The 20,319-nt window shown below is 37.8% G+C and overlaps 2 protein-coding genes across 13 annotated transcripts in view; one reads left to right on the top strand and one right to left on the bottom strand.

Annotated features, from left to right (window-relative positions):
- The first annotated feature begins 1,953 nt into the window (after nt 1-1,953).
- LOC132268759 (WRKY transcription factor 23-like) lies at nt 1,954-20,224 on the top strand. 6 transcript variants are annotated; one of them, XR_009469358.1, is made up of 5 exons: nt 1,954-2,754; nt 2,894-3,037; nt 3,235-3,678; nt 4,983-5,046; nt 19,902-20,224. XR_009469358.1 is itself a non-coding variant. In XM_059769588.1 (4 exons), the coding sequence occupies exons 1-3, from the start codon at nt 2,231-2,233 to the stop codon at nt 3,674-3,676; spliced, it is 1,110 nt and encodes a 369-aa protein (XP_059625571.1). In that variant the 5' UTR covers nt 1,954-2,230; the 3' UTR covers nt 3,677-3,678; nt 19,902-20,224. The 6 variants fall into 6 exon arrangements, 4 of the variants coding, with proteins under 4 accessions (XP_059625571.1, XP_059625570.1, XP_059625572.1 ...); XR_009469357.1 differs by having other exon boundaries at nt 19,855-20,224; XM_059769588.1 differs by lacking the exon at nt 4,983-5,046.
- Nucleotides 5,156-20,319, bottom strand: part of LOC132268757 (flowering time control protein FCA-like) — a 32,286-nt gene continuing 17,122 nt past the window's right edge. For 3 of the 7 annotated variants that reach the window (XM_059769576.1, XM_059769579.1, XM_059769578.1), the window contains exons 15-16: nt 5,544-5,766; nt 5,156-5,439 (exon numbers count right to left, since the gene is read on the bottom strand). In XM_059769576.1, coding sequence (XP_059625559.1) covers nt 5,668-5,766 — 99 coding nt within the window. In that variant the 3' untranslated portion in view covers nt 5,156-5,439; nt 5,544-5,667. Of the gene's footprint in view, nt 5,440-5,543; nt 5,767-20,319 lie in introns of those variants that run through there. The other 4 variants (XM_059769577.1, XM_059769581.1, XM_059769582.1 and 1 more) reach the window with 4 other exon arrangements.

Here is a 20,319-nt window from a genome sequence, read left to right as displayed (position 1 = left end):
AATAATTGGTATAATTTAGTGTAAATAAATATAAAAATGGAAAAAATTGTGTATAATTTATGTAAAAATCTGTTTCAGGTTATATTATTGTACAGAATAGAATGGTGGTGACGGCTAACATGAGAGGATGGTGAGGTAGTATAGTATGCAGTATGTACTACTCCTCCTATATGAAATGAAATCAAACTAAGCCGTGATCCACGGCTCGGGTCGCCATCACTCCGAAACTCGATGCGTGACGGTTGGATGTTGACCATTCCCAGCCTCACACGTGTACTGATGTAATCAGTTGGACCTCCCCCATCCGACGGTTCTCCTTCCTTCTCATGACGTCAGGACCACATGCCTACCCTTTTACACGGTTTTGGAATATTCTTCCTCCCTCAGCTTGCTTCTTACATACGCTCCCTATATCTTCTATTTTATCTTGTCCTGTACTACTACGTGTGTATATATATATCATTTTCAACTTTATACTACTATTACTTATTGGAAGCTAGTATTATTTTACTCCTATTAATTAATTAAAATAAAAAGTTAAATAAATATGTGACTGTTTGACCATGATTGCTTCTCGGATACGTTTGGGAGCTCAAAAAACAACAAAAACTATTATTATTATTATTATTTATAAATATATAGATATATAGATATATATTATATATTTTTTGTTTTATTGTGAAAGTCACCATCCTGACTCAGCACCCTCCTAGTTTAGAGAAGCATTTTGTGAAGAGTAAACGCTGCAGCAGTGAATAGTGAGCAGTAGGACTTGAAGTGGCAGAGACTGGCGCCGCAGCGGTGGTGTTTGGTGTTAATGAATCACACGTGCAGAAATCTTGCAAGCAGTTCACACCAAAAAGGGAGAATAAATTGACGCATGCATGGAAAACTCTTTTTTATCTTTTTTTTGAGCTCTTCATTTATCCAACATTCATCACCGACCTGTCGAGGCATAATATAATTTTCACTTTTTTCCCTTTTTTTTTTGTGTCCCCTTAGACCCCTTTCAGATTACAGTTTTTTTTTTTTTTTTCTTTTTATTTTGTTACTCTCACATTCTCAAAATTACATGATTGTGGCCGTATGTCAAAGCTAAATAAATGGTACAATGTTATGACATTTTCTTTTTGGAAGAGTTACATCTTTTAAAAAATTTCTTCGAAATATATATACAATTAGTAATAGTGTGTGTATATATAGATATATGACAATGTTATATATTTGTATATATATAGCCGGCTCAGGCCTAGGTGGTTCAGGCTGTTGCCTAGGCCATGAATTTGAAAGATCTTAAATTTAAGAACATGAGTAAAAAAGAAAAAATCTAAGTCATGGGCAATTTTAAAACAAAAGCTTCACAAAATTTTAAAAATCTGCACTGTATATATATATATATATGATAACATTACATTTTCATCTCAATGTTCTTGTCATTAGATATCTTAAGAGAGGACAGTCTGGTCATAATATAAGCTATGAACCAGTTTAAATAGAAGAAAAATAAATAAATAGAAGAAAAAAAAAATGTACAGTGAGGGAGAGAGTTAGGCGGAAACACTTGTCAATGGTCATGTAGGCTGTAGAGGACATACATGCATATAATGGTCCCATATATGCATATAATAGTACTATATATACATAGTACATACGTGGGAGACCTTTCTTTCTAAAATTGCTGTAATCATGTCGCGTGACGTGTAATTGGAATCCGGTTCACACTCTGACCGGTTTAGCGGTCAAAACTAATGGGGTATGGAAAGCGTGGTCGACCATTCATTTCATTCATCTTCTGCAGCTTCACCAACAAGTCATGTAACAACATTTAATGCAACCGGACCCACTCTGTGATATCCGTAGAGTGAATGGAAATGACGGGGAATAGCCGGTCAATTTTTGTGGCCAACCTCAAATCTCACCATTCCTCCCAATATCCAAAAACATCATCTTCAGTATTTACTTCTTTCTATCTTTTATCTGCGTTCATACTGGCCTCCCTCCTCACCTTACAAACCCAACAAGCAAACCATCTTTTTTCTCTCTCAAAGGGCACAGCTCTCCGTCTCTTTATCTACCGGTACCACTCTCTCTCTCTCTCTCTCTCTCTCTGAGTCTCACACAGACACGCTAATCTCTTATTCTAAGAGACACATAGCTAGGGAGAGTTTATAAATTAATCGAGATCTGTCACAAACACACACACATATATATATATATATATTGGTGATGAATGATGGAATCAATGGAGAGGAAAGAAGCAATAAAGATAGAAGAATCGATGAGATCGTTCTGTGATCATCTTGCTGTGAGTAACCCAGTAACAGGTATGATGGGCTTGTGTGTTGAAGAAATAGGTGGTGATGGTGATGATGACGATGATGAGAAGAGCTCATTAGGGTTTATGGAGTTACTGGGTTTTCAAGACCAGATCACTAGTAATAGTACTAGTAGTCCACCTTCCATCTTTGATGTATTACAATTACTACCATCTTCTACTACTACTACTTCTACTTCAATACTAGTTCATCCGGAATCATCATCATCATTTATCCACCACCGCCACCACCGCCCCACCACACCCAACTCTTCTTCCAATATTTCATCTCAATCCCAATCCCAATCCCAATCAAGTGCCGGTACTAGTACTACTACTCCACCAAATGATACACTAATTCAACAAACCAAGCCCACCCTAGATGAAGATGAAGATGATGATGAAGATGAAGATCAACATCACCAAAACAACAAAAAACTGTAAGCTTGCTCTTGATTTATTTATTTCCAAATCAAATGAAATAGCTAGGATTTTAATTAATTGCCTCCTTTCATCCCTTTTATATATAATATTTGATTGATCTAAAGGCTATACATCCTTGGTTTTTGGGGGATTTAGGTTGAAAGCAAAGAAAACGAAGCAGAAGAGGCAGAGGGAGCCAAGATTTGCATTCATGACCAAGAGTGAGGTTGATCATTTGGAGGATGGATACAGATGGAGGAAATACGGCCAAAAAGCTGTCAAAAACAGCACTTTTCCTAGGTACCACTACTAACCCCATCCATCAAATTAAAATTCAATACTACTACTACATTACGTATTCATTAATTAATTAGCTGCTCCATCAACACCCACCACCCATTTAGTTACTACTCCTATCCTAATTGTCTTTACTGATTATAGAATATATATGAAAAAGTGGACACACACTCATCTTTGAAGATTTTGCATTGAATCAGGAGCTACTATCGTTGCACTAATGGTGCGTGCAATGTGAAGAAAAGAGTGGAGCGGTGTTTCAATGATCCAAGCATAGTTGTGACCACCTACGAAGGCAAACACACCCATCCAAGCCCACTACTAGTCATGTCTCGCCCACCGGCTTCCAACTTCTCCTCCACCACTTATGCTATGCCCAGCGCCGCCTTATCTCATCAATCCTTCAATTCTGGCTATTTGACTTCCTCTATTAATAATAATAATAATCCTCCTCCTCCTCCTCCTCCTCCTCCTAGTAATATTTCTGTCCACCAGAGGCGTTTTTGTGCTCCATCTTCTTCTGCTTTGCTCAGAGACCAAGCCCTTCTTCAGGACATTTTCCCATCCCTACCACCACCACCTGCACCAGCTTGTGATCAGAAAGCAGGAAGAGTTGTTGAAAACCCTCACCAATACCTTTGAATGTAAGTTTGATCATTACTCACTGACTTAGTAAGAGGTGTACTTAATTACATGAAAACTTCCATCACGTGTTATGTAGTAGTAATTTTCAGCTTTTTGACTGCTAATTAAGGTGATACACTGATCCTGTTGGTTGACATGGTTTTTGGTACAATGGAGGTACTTACAATTTCATAATTTTTTGGTTGGTTGGATTTACTTTGGTGGTATATATATATATTTGTGTTTGTAATGTTCTATATACACATGTATGTGCAACATAATTAATCAAGATATATAACACATTACACCAACAGATTGAGAATCGTCGTCCCTAATGATTAACATAAATTTAGTTTTTTCCTTCCTTATACGACACGGAGCATCCAGCATTTTTCCTTAATTTCAGCATTTTTCCTTAACTTGTTTGGAAGTTGGGAAAACAGTTGACAGGGAAAGACATCATTATTCAGTCGTGGATGAAAATAAATGCTACACCTTCAAAATACGGAAGGAGAGCTGTAACAGTGAAGTGTTATCTTCGGCTGTGTTGTCATCATCTACTACTAAAGGGTTTGGATTCATTGAATGTGATAATGCCGTGTGAGAGTTAGAGAAGAGAGCATGCGCGGACAAAAAGGAAAGATCAAATTCCGGATTTTTTTTATATGGAACAAGATTGTGTTCTGTTGTGTTGCGTTGAGTCCATATATTAATCTGAATGCCAAGCCAAGCCAATGGATATTGGCTCAGGACCACTGACCATCCCATCCGTTGAATACACAACATATAAATATATATATAGTCGGTCTCCCATTTCGCATTGTAGGTGAACCAACAACTCCAATTTAGACACCCAATATGTAATGTCGTTGTCCTCTTTATCTATTACGCGATAAAGACATAAGATTAAGCACGATCGGAGTCACCATTGCGCTCCATAATTCCATTCAAAGTAACACAATAATTCATTAACTCACTTCCCGCCCATCCAGGGTCTAAATAGTGATTTGTTTCCGTTCAAAACTCAAATTAGGGGGGCCGACAAAGTACTATAACTTTTACAACCACTCCAAGCATAAAATCTTAAAGACACCACAATTGTAAGACTTTCTTCACATCCAAACAAGGTATAAACCATTTAACATGAAATTTGAAAAACATAATGCAATTGATCAGGCATTGTTTTAAATGGAGTTCCAGTGCTCTAAATGGGTTTCCAAACATAGATTCATCCACTCATATTTTAGGATATATATATATATATTATAACTCATGATAAAATAACTGAAGAAAAGTTGCATTTCCATTACATATTCAATGGCAGGTCCAGTTATAAAGCAATGTTGGACACTTCCATCCACAAATTTAAACATCCGTGTACTTGTAAGGTAAGCTATCTTCACTCTGCTTATATCCCTGGAATTCTACTTTAGATGCTTCTTACCCACAAGTACCTGCAAGACCTATGCACAACTAAACATGCATACCAACGGAATCTGTTCAAATTTTAAAAATAAAAAATAAATGATGAAAAGAAATTGATCAATTTCACATTTTTGTTTCACAATCTGGAGCACATATCGATGACATTACATGTACTAGCTGTAAAACTAAGAAATGCCACCAAAACAGCCTGATATTTAACTGAGAACCATTCAATCTATTTTGATCTTGATAGGCTTAACCTAAGAAATACACAACTGATCTCTGTATGATGAAGTGTGGCCATTACATAGCTAATACTTGGTCATATTCAGTTAATGCTCCAATACCCTGCATAACTGCCACCATCAACAAGGAATAAAATGATATTTACCCTTTTTTATAACCATTTATAAGAATCACTTCCAAAAGTTGGAGAATATATACATTAGATGATGCTTACCGTAGTTGTTCCTCACTCCGGAATACCGCTTGACCGGCACCCAGTTCAAAGCTTAAATAGGGTAAAACAATCGCAATACTTGCAGTCAATAGGTACATCGGCAAAAGGCTCAAACACAAACCACCTACACACATGCTGGAGTAACCAATGGGATCGTTGCTGCCTGTACTTGCATATGACCAAGTTCCTGAAACCAGACCATGCCAACATGAAGCAAGAAGCCCTATCAATAAGAGAATCAATTGAATTAGGAGCCAAAGAACAAAAAAAAAAAAAAAAAGATTCCTAATCAAGGGGTGCTACACTAGGCAAACCAAATATGTAAAATAACACATATGGTGATACTCATTTGTATGCAACTCCTAAAATCTGGCAACACTATAAATGATGTAAGACTAGTCAACAAGATAATAAAAAATCACAAGGTCTATGGGCTGACGAGTGACTCTTAAAGCTTATACACAACTGGCTCCCTTGGGGGCTAAAACTGATATCCAAACATTTCATATTGTTAAATGATAATTTAATAAAAATAAATTATTTCTTTTTTTTTAATGATTTTATGATATTCCCCTCGCCAGCTTCCTACATGCACACTTCTACTTTTTATTAACTTTAAGATACAATCAAATCAAGAGTAAATGAAAAAAAAAGCGGATGAGAGAAAAAGAGAAAGAGATGGGGAAAGAGAAAGAATGAAAGAATACTTTCATCCGTCCACCACATTCTATTTATAATAACAAGTTTCAGAAATTACACATAAGCCCCAACATTATATAAGTAATAATAAATAAGCCCCTGACAACACTTTTTACTAAGGGCAACTCAACACTGTACACCCTAATTTTCTTTGGACATGCCGAAAAACCCTAATTGATGTGTTGTATTTAGGGGTGCACATGGTTAAGTTTGGACCGGTTTGGAAGTATTTTGGAACCAAAACTGGTCCTAACGGTTCCACAAAAATTAGAACCAAACCGAACAATGAGGACCAAAGGAACCAAACAATACCATGAAGGACTGGTTTAGTTCGGTTCCACGGTTCAACAACCAAATGTAACTCCACCATACCAAATATACTTAACCACCACAATCAATGACAATCAAACAAAAAATCAAACCCATTCCATCTGCTTTGACACTAATTGCAGACCAGTGTTATTAGAATATTGCGCTTCTTTCGGAGGAAACAGAAAATTTTATTTTAATGGTGAAACTCAGGAATAGGGCTATAAATGGACAAAACGTTCAACGAACAACTCAGGCTCTGCTCAACAAGGGCTCAGGTTGTGTTCATTTGTTTAGTAAACGAACCAAGCTTAAACATTTTTTCCTAAGCTTGTTTAATAAATGAGCCAATCTCAAACAAGCTCGAGCTCGGCTTGTTAGTCCGTGAGCATGTTTGTGAACAAAGCTCGTGAATGAGCTCGTGAACATGACCATTATGTATCTTTGTGTGTGCCTATATATGCATTTATTTATACATTCAGATTAGTTTTCAAATTATATCGACCCAACAACTTGGTTTGGACATAAGTTTAACCCAAAGTAATATTCCATACTTTATTGGCCCAATAAGCCCTATAAAATTACGAAGCCCATGTTTAGACTTTCCAAACCTAATCCTACATTCTTTCCAAAAGTTGCAGTTCCCAAAGATTCACGCCCTTCCATCGCACTTTCTGCCGTCTCACTCTATCTCCCTAGCTATGGTCCTTTCTCCCTCTAAAAGTTATGCCTTCCCGTTTGTGCGTGAGAGATGGAAGAATGTGGTTACAACAACATCCAAGGAGATCCATTGCATCACGATTGACGGACAAAAGGAGATGGAAAGTATTAAAACGGCATCACTAATGACTTTGAAGATCTAAGAAAAGATTGGAGTGAAGATAAGTGATGAATCTGAAATTTTATATATATAATTTTTTGTGGAGATACAGTGTAAAATATTTCTTCTTTCCTCAGTAAATCTATGTAACATAAATACATAGTTATATATATGTGTGTGTGTGATTGTTGTGGGATCTATATATATATTTGAAGTATTGCTCTTCTGCAAATAACCCCCCTAAGTACAAATTGCTCCCTTGAACTATTGCTTTGTAGCAAAAGTACAAATGCTCCCTTGAACTATTGCTTTGTAGAAATCAAGGACATTCCGATCAGCTGCCCATGCTTTGTAGCAATTAAGGACATTCCGATCAGCTGCCCTTAACGGAAATATTAAAAGACTATTTTACCACTAATCAAAACAACGCTGTTTTGCCGCCACAGCCACTTAAGTTGATGACGTGGAATGAAATTTTTTGAGAACCAATCATGTGGTGACAACTCACCCAACTTGGAGAGATAATGATGTATTAACTTATAAGTCATGTGTATATAATATATATATATATATAGAGAGAGAGAGAGAGGGGGTGAGATATATACAGAGCCCATTCAGAGGTTAAATAGTCTTACCCACCATGATTTGGCGCAAAAGTTCCCACATTGAGAGAGAGTTCTTAGTTGAAACGATGAATGTGATGTTATGTGCGGTGTTTGAGTTGAGTTCATACTTCTTGATACTCCTTCGTTTCTGGGTTTTATATGGGAGGGGAAACAGTGTACAGTTATGCAGGGTGCACAGAGAACACTTTTTCTTCACTGATCTGTTTGGCTACACGAGGATTTCTGCCATTTGTTGGATAAGCCAAAGCAAAATTAAACAAAAATCATATATATCTATATAGTTAGGGGTGGCAATTCGTGTTCGCAGGTCATAATCGTGTTGTGTTGACCTAAGGGTATTCTACTAAATAACTCAACCCGAACACGACCCGTTGAATATTCGTTTCAAGATCCCTCAACACTAAACCGACCTATTTATTAAACGGGTTACACGTGTAACCCGATTAAATTTTTTTTTGATAAGTAATAATCGATTAAAAGAGTGTTTAAAAGGGGAACGCGTCCCTAATACAAAAACGGAAGCTGAATCTAAGGGCCCAAAAAAACAACTAAGTCAGCGGTAAAGGAGCAAGTTCTTCCTTTCGCATAACAAAAAATAGAGCGAAGAATATGAAGTTTCAAGGTCGCCAAAGGCAATTCCTTTCTTTCAAAAATTCTGCTATTTCTCTCTCTCCATATGCACCACCAAACACAGTGTGGAACTATCCTCCAATAATCGCAAGCGTGACTACTCACTTGGCATCCTCTCCACGCGTTAATCAGACCTTTGGAAGACTGAGGCATTACCCAATGCATGCCAAATAAGCCGAAGATGAGGTTCCAACAATCATATGCCACAGGACAGTGCATAAAGATGTGATCCACAGATTCACCATCTCGTTTGCATAGACAACACCAATTAACAATGGTATTGCCTCTCTTCCTCAAATTGTCCAGCGTCAAGATCTTACCCCAGACAGGTCTTTGGGTCCATAGGTCTTCCTCTTTCCCTTTTTTTTTTTTGGGTTTTTGTACAGCTCTTGAACGCTTTCTAATACATCTTTACTTATCAAAAAAAAAAAAAATCTTACCCTAGACGGCAGTCCGGACAAAGAATACCGCTCTAAGTGGAGCCTTGGAGAGCCATATAATCTTCCATGGGACCCAATTAATGACCTATTTACTTAAATAAAAAATCATATTATTTAAATTATTAATAATGCTCAATCAAGCAATAAATACTAGAAAAATACAAGTTTCAATCCAACCAAATTATTAAATAGTCAATAGTCTACAAAAGAGTAAATTATAAGACACGAGTTTAGGTAGTTATTTTGAAACTTAAATATAAATTTGTTTATGAAACGTATAGTTAAACAGATTACACGGGTTGAACCAGCTCAACCCAAACATGAATCGATTAACCAAATGGTTTAATCGTGTTGATCCGTTTATGACCCGAACCCATTTAAGGTCAATCCAAACCCGTTTAACTCGTATTTTGTTCAAGTGTCAAACTTTGTCATCCCTATATATAGTATATACCATAAAATTATATATAGACGTATGTATGGAACTCTGTTCCGGATAAAACATTCCCGTTGGGAATGAACAAGCAGCAGCGACAACAACAAAGTCCAGAGGTTCACTCGTCAATGATTTAATTAAGGTTTATATCATGATATCTCAGTTTGTGCATATGGAAAATATCATTCAGTTTGCTTACGACCATAGCCGTCATTAAATTTGGTGGAAACACGGCAACGAGGTGGAATGATTGGAGAGGGAACATGCCAGAATCGACTGGAAAGCGATCTTCGGCCAAATTCCAGCGTGCATAACCTCCCTTGCTAATCTTAGAATTATTGACCTTTTCGGAAACTGATTGACTGATGCAATTCCCTCCGACATCAGCAAACTGACTCAACTCACTGTACTCAACTTTGACGACAATCAAATCTTCGGCGTAATTCCCACTTTTATCTTCAACCTCATCCCTCATGCATGGTCTCATAAACAACCAAATCTCCAAATAGATAGAGAGAGAGAACCGGGTATATATGGTATATATATGTGTGTGTGTATACACAAAGAGACAGTCGCACGTCATTCATAAAAAAGATAGAGAATCCTGTAGGTTCAATCGAGAGATCGAGCAAGACGGTCTAAAAGGGAGTTTTAGGAAAGAGAAATAGGGCAACATTTGGTTGGGTTTGGGTCTACAGAAATAAAAAAGGCACAATGGTCTTTTGCTCTCAAGGGTTGTATGGTCATTTAATTAAAATTAGGTTGTCACATGACTAGCATTCAATCGGCCAATGGCTGGACTCGGCAATTTGCAACCAAAATGATTAGTTCAAGGGGTTTTTGGCCACTTTTGTAGTTCAGAGGGGGTTATTTGCTAAATGGGGCATAGTTCTAGGATTTATTTTTGCACTTTACCATATATATATGATAAGTATGTTTTGCGCCTCATCGTTAATGAGCTTTGCTTGGCTCGAACTTGTTCTGAACATTTTTTAGCTGAGCTCAAACACCTTGATGTATAATCAAGCTGAGCTCTAACAGCCCATTACTCGGCTCGGCTCGATTACAGCCCTACTCAGGAAATCACAATCCGAACAAAGCTCAAAAAAGGCTACAGATCACCAACTTCTTTTGCACAAAACCAAAATCACATGACCCAGTCCGTTGACTTTGGCGACCACACAGAAGTCGTCGTCAAAATCAACGACAAATCAGATCATATATATACATACATATAGTCGGCCGGCACGTTGGTGTAGATGAGGGTTCCTAATGGAGGACTGAAATTTCTGTCGTGAGTGAGTGAGAGAGAGAGAGAGAGAGAGAAAGGAGGAGGAGGAAGAAGAGGAGGGCAACAACGTGTGTGAAATGTGAACAAAGTTAGGATTTGGAAAGTATACATATATTATATTTTGTTTCGGCTTGGGTCGCGTTGCAATCCCGCTTCGAACGAATTTTGTTTTGACCCATTTTTCCAGTTGCAGGTTGTGGACCCTGTTTAGTGATCTCTTGTAGCTAAGTATATAAGGGCGTTTAGGGTCGGAGTGGAATAATGAGATAACACTAAAAATCAAAGGAATGAGAGTGAGAGCGAGTGTGAGAGTTTGGGGGCTGAAACTTCTAATCTCCTGACTTTTGCATAGTGAAATCTTTGACCGAATCTTTACTGTGGATGTAGGTATAACTTGTGCCGAACCACATAAATCTTTGTGTGGTGTGTACTTTTCAGTTGTGATTCGAGGTTTGTTATTGGTTGTCAGCTTTTGTCGTAACATTATATATAAATATATATAAGTTTATAATGGTTCAGTCCGATTCTAAAGTACCCCAAACCAGAACCGAAATTACGGTTCCAGGTTTTTGGAATCGGGACTAGACCAAACAATAAGAAAACCTGACTCATACAAGAGCAACATAGAATTTGGTGCAAGGATTGGTATGCGCCGATATGCACTCTTATAAGAAAGAAAGACAAAGGTGCATTTTCCTAGCTTATTAGGTAGGAATAACCAAAAGAAGAAATTTAGCTTCTGAAAATTGGTCTAATTTTTCCTTAGAAACAATGATAAAATAGGCATAAATGTACAAGGTAAGAAATCCAATCTTTTTTTTTTTTTTTTCCTTAGTTGGTACTCACACACCCAAACCTCCACTAGGCTTGAATCCCTAACCCTATGAGAAGTAGGGGCTTGGTACCATTGGGCCACTGGCCTGTTGGTTAAGAAATCCAATCCTATTAATAACTAAACTCTTTTCTTTGATTTTTTGTTTCTCTCGGCAAATCAACAATAAGTTGACACTAGACCTATTTTTGTTATCACATACGCCCACATAATCCCATCTTAAGTATTACTTAAGCAAGTAGACCTATTTTTGTTATCACACATTTATACAATATGCTAAAATATACGTACTCCATGAAACACAATTTAATTTATATGCTTGCACTGTTACACATGCATATTTCAAACGATTCCATATCATTCTTTGCTCTCATCGCATTCATTGCACAAACACCCCCACCTGTTCTAGTGTCAAACTTTGTCATCCCTATATATAGTATATACCATAAAATTATATATAGACGTATGTATGGAACTCTGTTCCGGATAAAACATTCCCGTTGGGAATGAACAAGCAGCAGCGACAACAACAAAGTCCAGAGGTTCACTCGTCAATGATTTAATTAAGGTTTATATCATGATATCTCAGTTTGTGCATATGGAAAATATCATTCAGTTTGCTTACGACCATAGCCGTCATTAAATTTGGTGGAAACACGGCAACGAGGTGGAATGATTGGAGAGGGAACATGCCAGAATCGACTGGAAAGCGATCTTCGGCCAAATTCCAGCGTGCATAACCTCCCTTGCTAATCTTAGAATTATTGACCTTTTCGGAAACTGATTGACTGATGCAATTCCCTCCGACATCAGCAAACTGACTCAACTCACTGTACTCAACTTTGACGACAATCAAATCTTCGGCGTAATTCCCACTTTTATCTTCAACCTCATCCCTCATGCATGGTCTCATAAACAACCAAATCTCCAAATAGATAGAGAGAGAGAACCGGGTATATATGGTATATATATGTGTGTGTGTATACACAAAGAGACAGTCGCACGTCATTCATAAAAAAGATAGAGAATCCTGTAGGTTCAATCGAGAGATCGAGCAAGACGGTCTAAAAGGGAGTTTTAGGAAAGAGAAATAGGGCAACATTTGGTTGGGTTTGGGTCTACAGAAATAAAAAAGGCACAATGGTCTTTTGCTCTCAAGGGTTGTATGGTCATTTAATTAAAATTAGGTTGTCACATGACTAGCATTCAATCGGCCAATGGCTGGACTCGGCAATTTGCAACCAAAATGATTAGTTCAAGGGGTTTTTGGCCACTTTTGTAGTTCAGAGGGGGTTATTTGCTAAATGGGGCATAGTTCTAGGATTTATTTTTGCACTTTACCATATATATATGATAAGTATGTTTTGCGCCTCATCGTTAATGAGCTTTGCTTGGCTCGAACTTGTTCTGAACATTTTTTAGCTGAGCTCAAACACCTTGATGTATAATCAAGCTGAGCTCTAACAGCCCATTACTCGGCTCGGCTCGATTACAGCCCTACTCAGGAAATCACAATCCGAACAAAGCTCAAAAAAGGCTACAGATCACCAACTTCTTTTGCACAAAACCAAAATCACATGACCCAGTCCGTTGACTTTGGCGACCACACAGAAGTCGTCGTCAAAATCAACGACAAATCAGATCATATATATACATACATATAGTCGGCCGGCACGTTGGTGTAGATGAGGGTTCCTAATGGAGGACTGAAATTTCTGTCGTGAGTGAGTGAGAGAGAGAGAGAGAGAGAGAAAGGAGGAGGAGGAAGAAGAGGAGGGCAACAACGTGTGTGAAATGTGAACAAAGTTAGGATTTGGAAAGTATACATATATTATATTTTGTTTCGGCTTGGGTCGCGTTGCAATCCCGCTTCGAACGAATTTTGTTTTGACCCATTTTTCCAGTTGCAGGTTGTGGACCCTGTTTAGTGATCTCTTGTAGCTAAGTATATAAGGGCGTTTAGGGTTCGGAGTGGAATAATGAGATAACACTAAAAATCAAAGGAATGAGAGTGAGAGCGAGTGTGAGAGTTTGGGGGCTGAAACTTCTAATCTCCTGACTTTTGCATAGTGAAATCTTTGACCGAATCTTTACTGTGGATGTAGGTATAACTTGTGCCGAACCACATAAATCTTTGTGTGGTGTGTACTTTTCAGTTGTGATTCGAGGTTTGTTATTGGTTGTCAGCTTTTGTCGTAACATTATATATAAATATATATAAGTTTATAATGGTTCAGTCCGATTCTAAAGTACCCCAAACCAGAACCGAAATTACGGTTCCAGGTTTTTGGAATCGGGACTAGACCAAACAATAAGAAAACCTGACTCATACAAGAGCAACATAGAATTTGGTGCAAGGATTGGTATGCGCCGATATGCACTCTTATAAGAAAGAAAGACAAAGGTGCATTTTCCTAGCTTATTAGGTAGGAATAACCAAAAGAAGAAATTTAGCTTCTGAAAATTGGTCTAATTTTTCCTTAGAAACAATGATAAAATAGGCATAAATGTACAAGGTAAGAAATCCAATCTTTTTTTTTTTTTTTTCCTTAGTTGGTACTCACACACCCAAACCTCCACTAGGCTTGAATCCCTAACCCTATGAGAAGTAGGGGCTTGGTACCATTGGGCCACTGGCCTGTTGGTTAAGAAATCCAATCCTATTAATAACTAAACTCTTTTCTTTGATTTTTTGTTTCTCTCGGCAAATCAACAATAAGTTGACACTAGACCTATTTTTGTTATCACATACGCCCACATAATCCCATCTTAAGTATTACTTAAGCAAGTAGACCTATTTTTGTTATCACACATTTATACAATATGCTAAAATATACGTACTCCATGAAACACAATTTAATTTATATGCTTGCACTGTTACACATGCATATTTCAAACGATTCCATATCATTCTTTGCTCTCATCGCATTCATTGCACAAACACCCCCACCTGTTCTAGTGTCAAACTTTGTCATCCCTATATATAGTATATACCATAAAATTATATATAGACGTATGTATGGAACTCTGTTCCGGATAAAACATTCCCGTTGGGAATGAACAAGCAGCAGCGACAACAACAAAGTCCAGAGGTTCACTCGTCAATGATTTAATTAAGGTTTATATCATGATATCTCAGTTTGTGCATATGGAAAATATCATTCAGTTTGCTTACGACCATAGCCGTCATTAAATTTGGTGGAAACACGGCAACGAGGTGGAATGATTGGAGAGGGAACATGCCAGAATCGACTGGAAAGCGATCTTCGGCCAAATTCCAGCGTGCATAACCTCCCTTGCTAATCTTAGAATTATTGACCTTTTCGGAAACTGATTGACTGATGCAATTCCCTCCGACATCAGCAAACTGACTCAACTCACTGTACTCAACTTTGACGACAATCAAATCTTCGGCGTAATTCCCACTTTTATCTTCAACCTCATCCCTCATGCATGGTCTCATAAACAACCAAATCTCCAAATAGATAGAGAGAGAGAACCGGGTATATATGGTATATATATGTGTGTGTGTATACACAAAGAGACAGTCGCACGTCATTCATAAAAAAGATAGAGAATCCTGTAGGTTCAATCGAGAGATCGAGCAAGACGGTCTAAAAGGGAGTTTTAGGAAAGAGAAATAGGGCAACATTTGGTTGGGTTTGGGTCTACAGAAATAAAAAAGGCACAATGGTCTTTTGCTCTCAAGGGTTGTATGGTCATTTAATTAAAATTAGGTTGTCACATGACTAGCATTCAATCGGCCAATGGCTGGACTCGGCAATTTGCAACCAAAATGATTAGTTCAAGGGGTTTTTGGCCACTTTTGTAGTTCAGAGGGGGTTATTTGCTAAATGGGGCATAGTTCTAGGATTTATTTTTGCACTTTACCATATATATATGATAAGTATGTTTTGCGCCTCATCGTTAATGAGCTTTGCTTGGCTCGAACTTGTTCTGAACATTTTTTAGCTGAGCTCAAACACCTTGATGTATAATCAAGCTGAGCTCTAACAGCCCATTACTCGGCTCGGCTCGATTACAGCCCTACTCAGGAAATCACAATCCGAACAAAGCTCAAAAAAGGCTACAGATCACCAACTTCTTTTGCACAAAACCAAAATCACATGACCCAGTCCGTTGACTTTGGCGACCACACAGAAGTCGTCGTCAAAATCAACGACAAATCAGATCATATATATACATACATATAGTCGGCCGGCACGTTGGTGTAGATGAGGGTTCCTAATGGAGGACTGAAATTTCTGTCGTGAGTGAGTGAGAGAGAGAGAGAGAGAGAGAAAGGAGGAGGAGGAAGAAGAGGAGGGCAACAACGTGTGTGAAATGTGAACAAAGTTAGGATTTGGAAAGTATACATATATTATATTTTGTTTCGGCTTGGGTCGCGTTGCAATCCCGCTTCGAACGAATTTTGTTTTGACCCATTTTTCCAGTTGCAGGTTGTGGACCCTGTTTAGTGATCTCTTGTAGCTAAGTATATAAGGGCGTTTAGGGTTCGGAGTGGAATAATGAGATAACACTAAAAATCAAAGGAATGAGAGTGAGAGCGAGTGTGAGAGTTTGGGGGCTGAAACTTCTAATCTCCTGACTTTTGCATAGTGAAATCTTTGACCGAATCTTTACTGTGGATGTAGGTATAACTTGTGCCGAACCACATAAATCTTTGTGTGGTGTGTACTTTTCAGTTGTGATTCGAGGTTTGTTATTGGTTGTCAGCTTTTGTCGTAACATTATATATAAATATATATAAGTTTATAATGGTTCAGTCCGATTCTAAAGTACCCCAAACCAGAACCGAAATTACGGTTCCAGGTTTTTGGAATCGGGACTAGACCAAACAATAAGAAAACCTGACTCATACAAGAGCAACATAGAATTTGGTGCAAGGATTGGTATGCGCCGATATGCACTCTTATAAGAAAGAAAGACAAAGGTGCATTTTCCTAGCTTATTAGGTAGGAATAACCAAAAGAAGAAATTTAGCTTCTGAAAATTGGTCTAATTTTTCCTTAGAAACAATGATAAAATAGGCATAAATGTACAAGGTAAGAAATCCAATCTTTTTTTTTTTTTTTTCCTTAGTTGGTACTCACACACCCAAACCTCCACTAGGCTTGAATCCCTAACCCTATGAGAAGTAGGGGCTTGGTACCATTGGGCCACTGGCCTGTTGGTTAAGAAATCCAATCCTATTAATAACTAAACTCTTTTCTTTGATTTTTTGTTTCTCTCGGCAAATCAACAATAAGTTGACACTAGACCTATTTTTGTTATCACATACGCCCACATAATCCCATCTTAAGTATTACTTAAGCAAGTAGACCTATTTTTGTTATCACACATTTATACAATATGCTAAAATATACGTACTCCATGAAACACAATTTAATTTATATGCTTGCACTGTTACACATGCATATTTCAAACGATTCCATATCATTCTTTGCTCTCATCGCATTCATTGCACAAACACCCCCACCTGTTCTAGTGTCAAACTTTGTCATCCCTATATATAGTATATACCATAAAATTATATATAGACGTATGTATGGAACTCTGTTCCGGATAAAACATTCCCGTTGGGAATGAACAAGCAGCAGCGACAACAACAAAGTCCAGAGGTTCACTCGTCAATGATTTAATTAAGGTTTATATCATGATATCTCAGTTTGTGCATATGGAAAATATCATTCAGTTTGCTTACGACCATAGCCGTCATTAAATTTGGTGGAAACACGGCAACGAGGTGGAATGATTGGAGAGGGAACATGCCAGAATCGACTGGAAAGCGATCTTCGGCCAAATTCCAGCGTGCATAACCTCCCTTGCTAATCTTAGAATTATTGACCTTTTCGGAAACTGATTGACTGATGCAATTCCCTCCGACATCAGCAAACTGACTCAACTCACTGTACTCAACTTTGACGACAATCAAATCTTCGGCGTAATTCCCACTTTTATCTTCAACCTCATCCCTCATGCATGGTCTCATAAACAACCAAATCTCCAAATAGATAGAGAGAGAGAACCGGGTATATATGGTATATATATGTGTGTGTGTATACACAAAGAGACAGTCGCACGTCATTCATAAAAAAGATAGAGAATCCTGTAGGTTCAATCGAGAGATCGAGCAAGACGGTCTAAAAGGGAGTTTTAGGAAAGAGAAATAGGGCAACATTTGGTTGGGTTTGGGTCTACAGAAATAAAAAAGGCACAATGGTCTTTTGCTCTCAAGGGTTGTATGGTCATTTAATTAAAATTAGGTTGTCACATGACTAGCATTCAATCGGCCAATGGCTGGACTCGGCAATTTGCAACCAAAATGATTAGTTCAAGGGGTTTTTGGCCACTTTTGTAGTTCAGAGGGGGTTATTTGCTAAATGGGGCATAGTTCTAGGATTTATTTTTGCACTTTACCATATATATATGATAAGTATGTTTTGCGCCTCATCGTTAATGAGCTTTGCTTGGCTCGAACTTGTTCTGAACATTTTTTAGCTGAGCTCAAACACCTTGATGTATAATCAAGCTGAGCTCTAACAGCCCATTACTCGGCTCGGCTCGATTACAGCCCTACTCAGGAAATCACAATCCGAACAAAGCTCAAAAAAGGCTACAGATCACCAACTTCTTTTGCACAAAACCAAAATCACATGACCCAGTCCGTTGACTTTGGCGACCACACAGAAGTCGTCGTCAAAATCAACGACAAATCAGATCATATATATACATACATATAGTCGGCCGGCACGTTGGTGTAGATGAGGGTTCCTAATGGAGGACTGAAATTTCTGTCGTGAGTGAGTGAGAGAGAGAGAGAGAGAGAGAAAGGAGGAGGAGGAAGAAGAGGAGGGCAACAACGTGTGTGAAATGTGAACAAAGTTAGGATTTGGAAAGTATACATATATTATATTTTGTTTCGGCTTGGGTCGCGTTGCAATCCCGCTTCGAACGAATTTTGTTTTGACCCATTTTTCCAGTTGCAGGTTGTGGACCCTGTTTAGTGATCTCTTGTAGCTAAGTATATAAGGGCGTTTAGGGTTCGGAGTGGAATAATGAGATAACACTAAAAATCAAAGGAATGAGAGTGAGAGCGAGTGTGAGAGTTTGGGGGCTGAAACTTCTAATCTCCTGACTTTTGCATAGTGAAATCTTTGACCGAATCTTTACTGTGGATGTAGGTATAACTTGTGCCGAACCACATAAATCTTTGTGTGGTGTGTACTTTTCAGTTGTGATTCGAGGTTTGTTATTGGTTGTCAGCTTTTGTCGTAACATTATATATAAATATATATAAGTTTATAATGGTTCAGTCCGATTCTAAAGTACCCCAAACCAGAACCGAAATTACGGTTCCAGGTTTTTGGAATCGGGACTAGACCAAACAATAAGAAAACCTGACTCATACAAGAGCAACATAGAATTTGGTGCAAGGATTGGTATGCGCCGATATGCACTCTTATAAGAAAGAAAGACAAAGGTGCATTTTCCTAGCTTATTAGGTAGGAATAACCAAAAGAAGAAATTTAGCTTCTGAAAATTGGTCTAATTTTTCCTTAGAAACAATGATAAAATAGGCATAAATGTACAAGGTAAGAAATCCAATCTTTTTTTTTTTTTTTTCCTTAGTTGGTACTCACACACCCAAACCTCCACTAGGCTTGAATCCCTAACCCTATGAGAAGTAGGGGCTTGGTACCATTGGGCCACTGGCCTGTTGGTTAAGAAATCCAATCCTATTAATAACTAAACTCTTTTCTTTGATTTTTTGTTTCTCTCGGCAAATCAACAATAAGTTGACACTAGACCTATTTTTGTTATCACATACGCCCACATAATCCCATCTTAAGTATTACTTAAGCAAGTAGACCTATTTTTGTTATCACACATTTATACAATATGCTAAAATATACGTACTCCATGAAACACAATTTAATTTATATGCTTGCACTGTTACACATGCATATTTCAAACGATTCCATATCATTCTTTGCTCTCATCGCATTCATTGCACAAACACCCCCACCCCCCCCCCCCCCCCCCCCCCCCCCCCCTTCCAAAAAAAGAAAAAGAAAAGGGCTTGGCATTTCTTGATACAAGTTTTTATTTTTTAAGTTTAGAGATAACACTATGTTTTACTCTCTTCTTTTTACTATTTTGAAGCCAATCTCAGGCAAACTTATAAGTGTCTTCTATTTTGTAAGGAGATGGATTGTGAAAAGTGTACTCAAAGAGAAGGGGCACTGTGCAGGTCTATGTGAAGCAATATGGGATGTAGAATGGAACCTCGTCTCACAGCTTTGTGAAAATTCCAATTACCACCATCTGAGAAGTGGAAGACTCTGTCAAAATCTATGGCAGTGATAGCCCAATCTCTGTCAAAAGATCAGAAGGGTTTTGAGAGTAATTTAGTGCGACTTGTATTCACAAGATGATGGTTCGAGATGCTGCCACACACATGGCCAGTTGTTTCTAATATGTATTTTATTATTGTTGTTTTCCCTTGGATTTATTTATCTTAAGTCAGTGATCCAATTTGTATGAGTAGTTCTTTGTATATTAGTTGTTTATTTACATACTTAGTTATTCTAATTGTTGATTGCTTACATTCATTTATAAGCAACTTATTTTATAACAATTTTTGTTATTATAATCTTAAAATATAATAT

This window comes from Cornus florida, unplaced genomic scaffold (assembly GCF_030987335.1).
Source record: "Cornus florida cultivar Cherokee Brave unplaced genomic scaffold, ASM3098733v1 CherokeeBrave_3.0.0_Hap2_Chr08, whole genome shotgun sequence".
NCBI classification, from domain to species: domain Eukaryota; kingdom Viridiplantae; phylum Streptophyta; class Magnoliopsida; order Cornales; family Cornaceae; genus Cornus; species Cornus florida.
The sequence above is the reverse complement of the archived record's forward strand: the minus strand, read 5'-3'. Positions and strand labels throughout refer to the sequence as shown.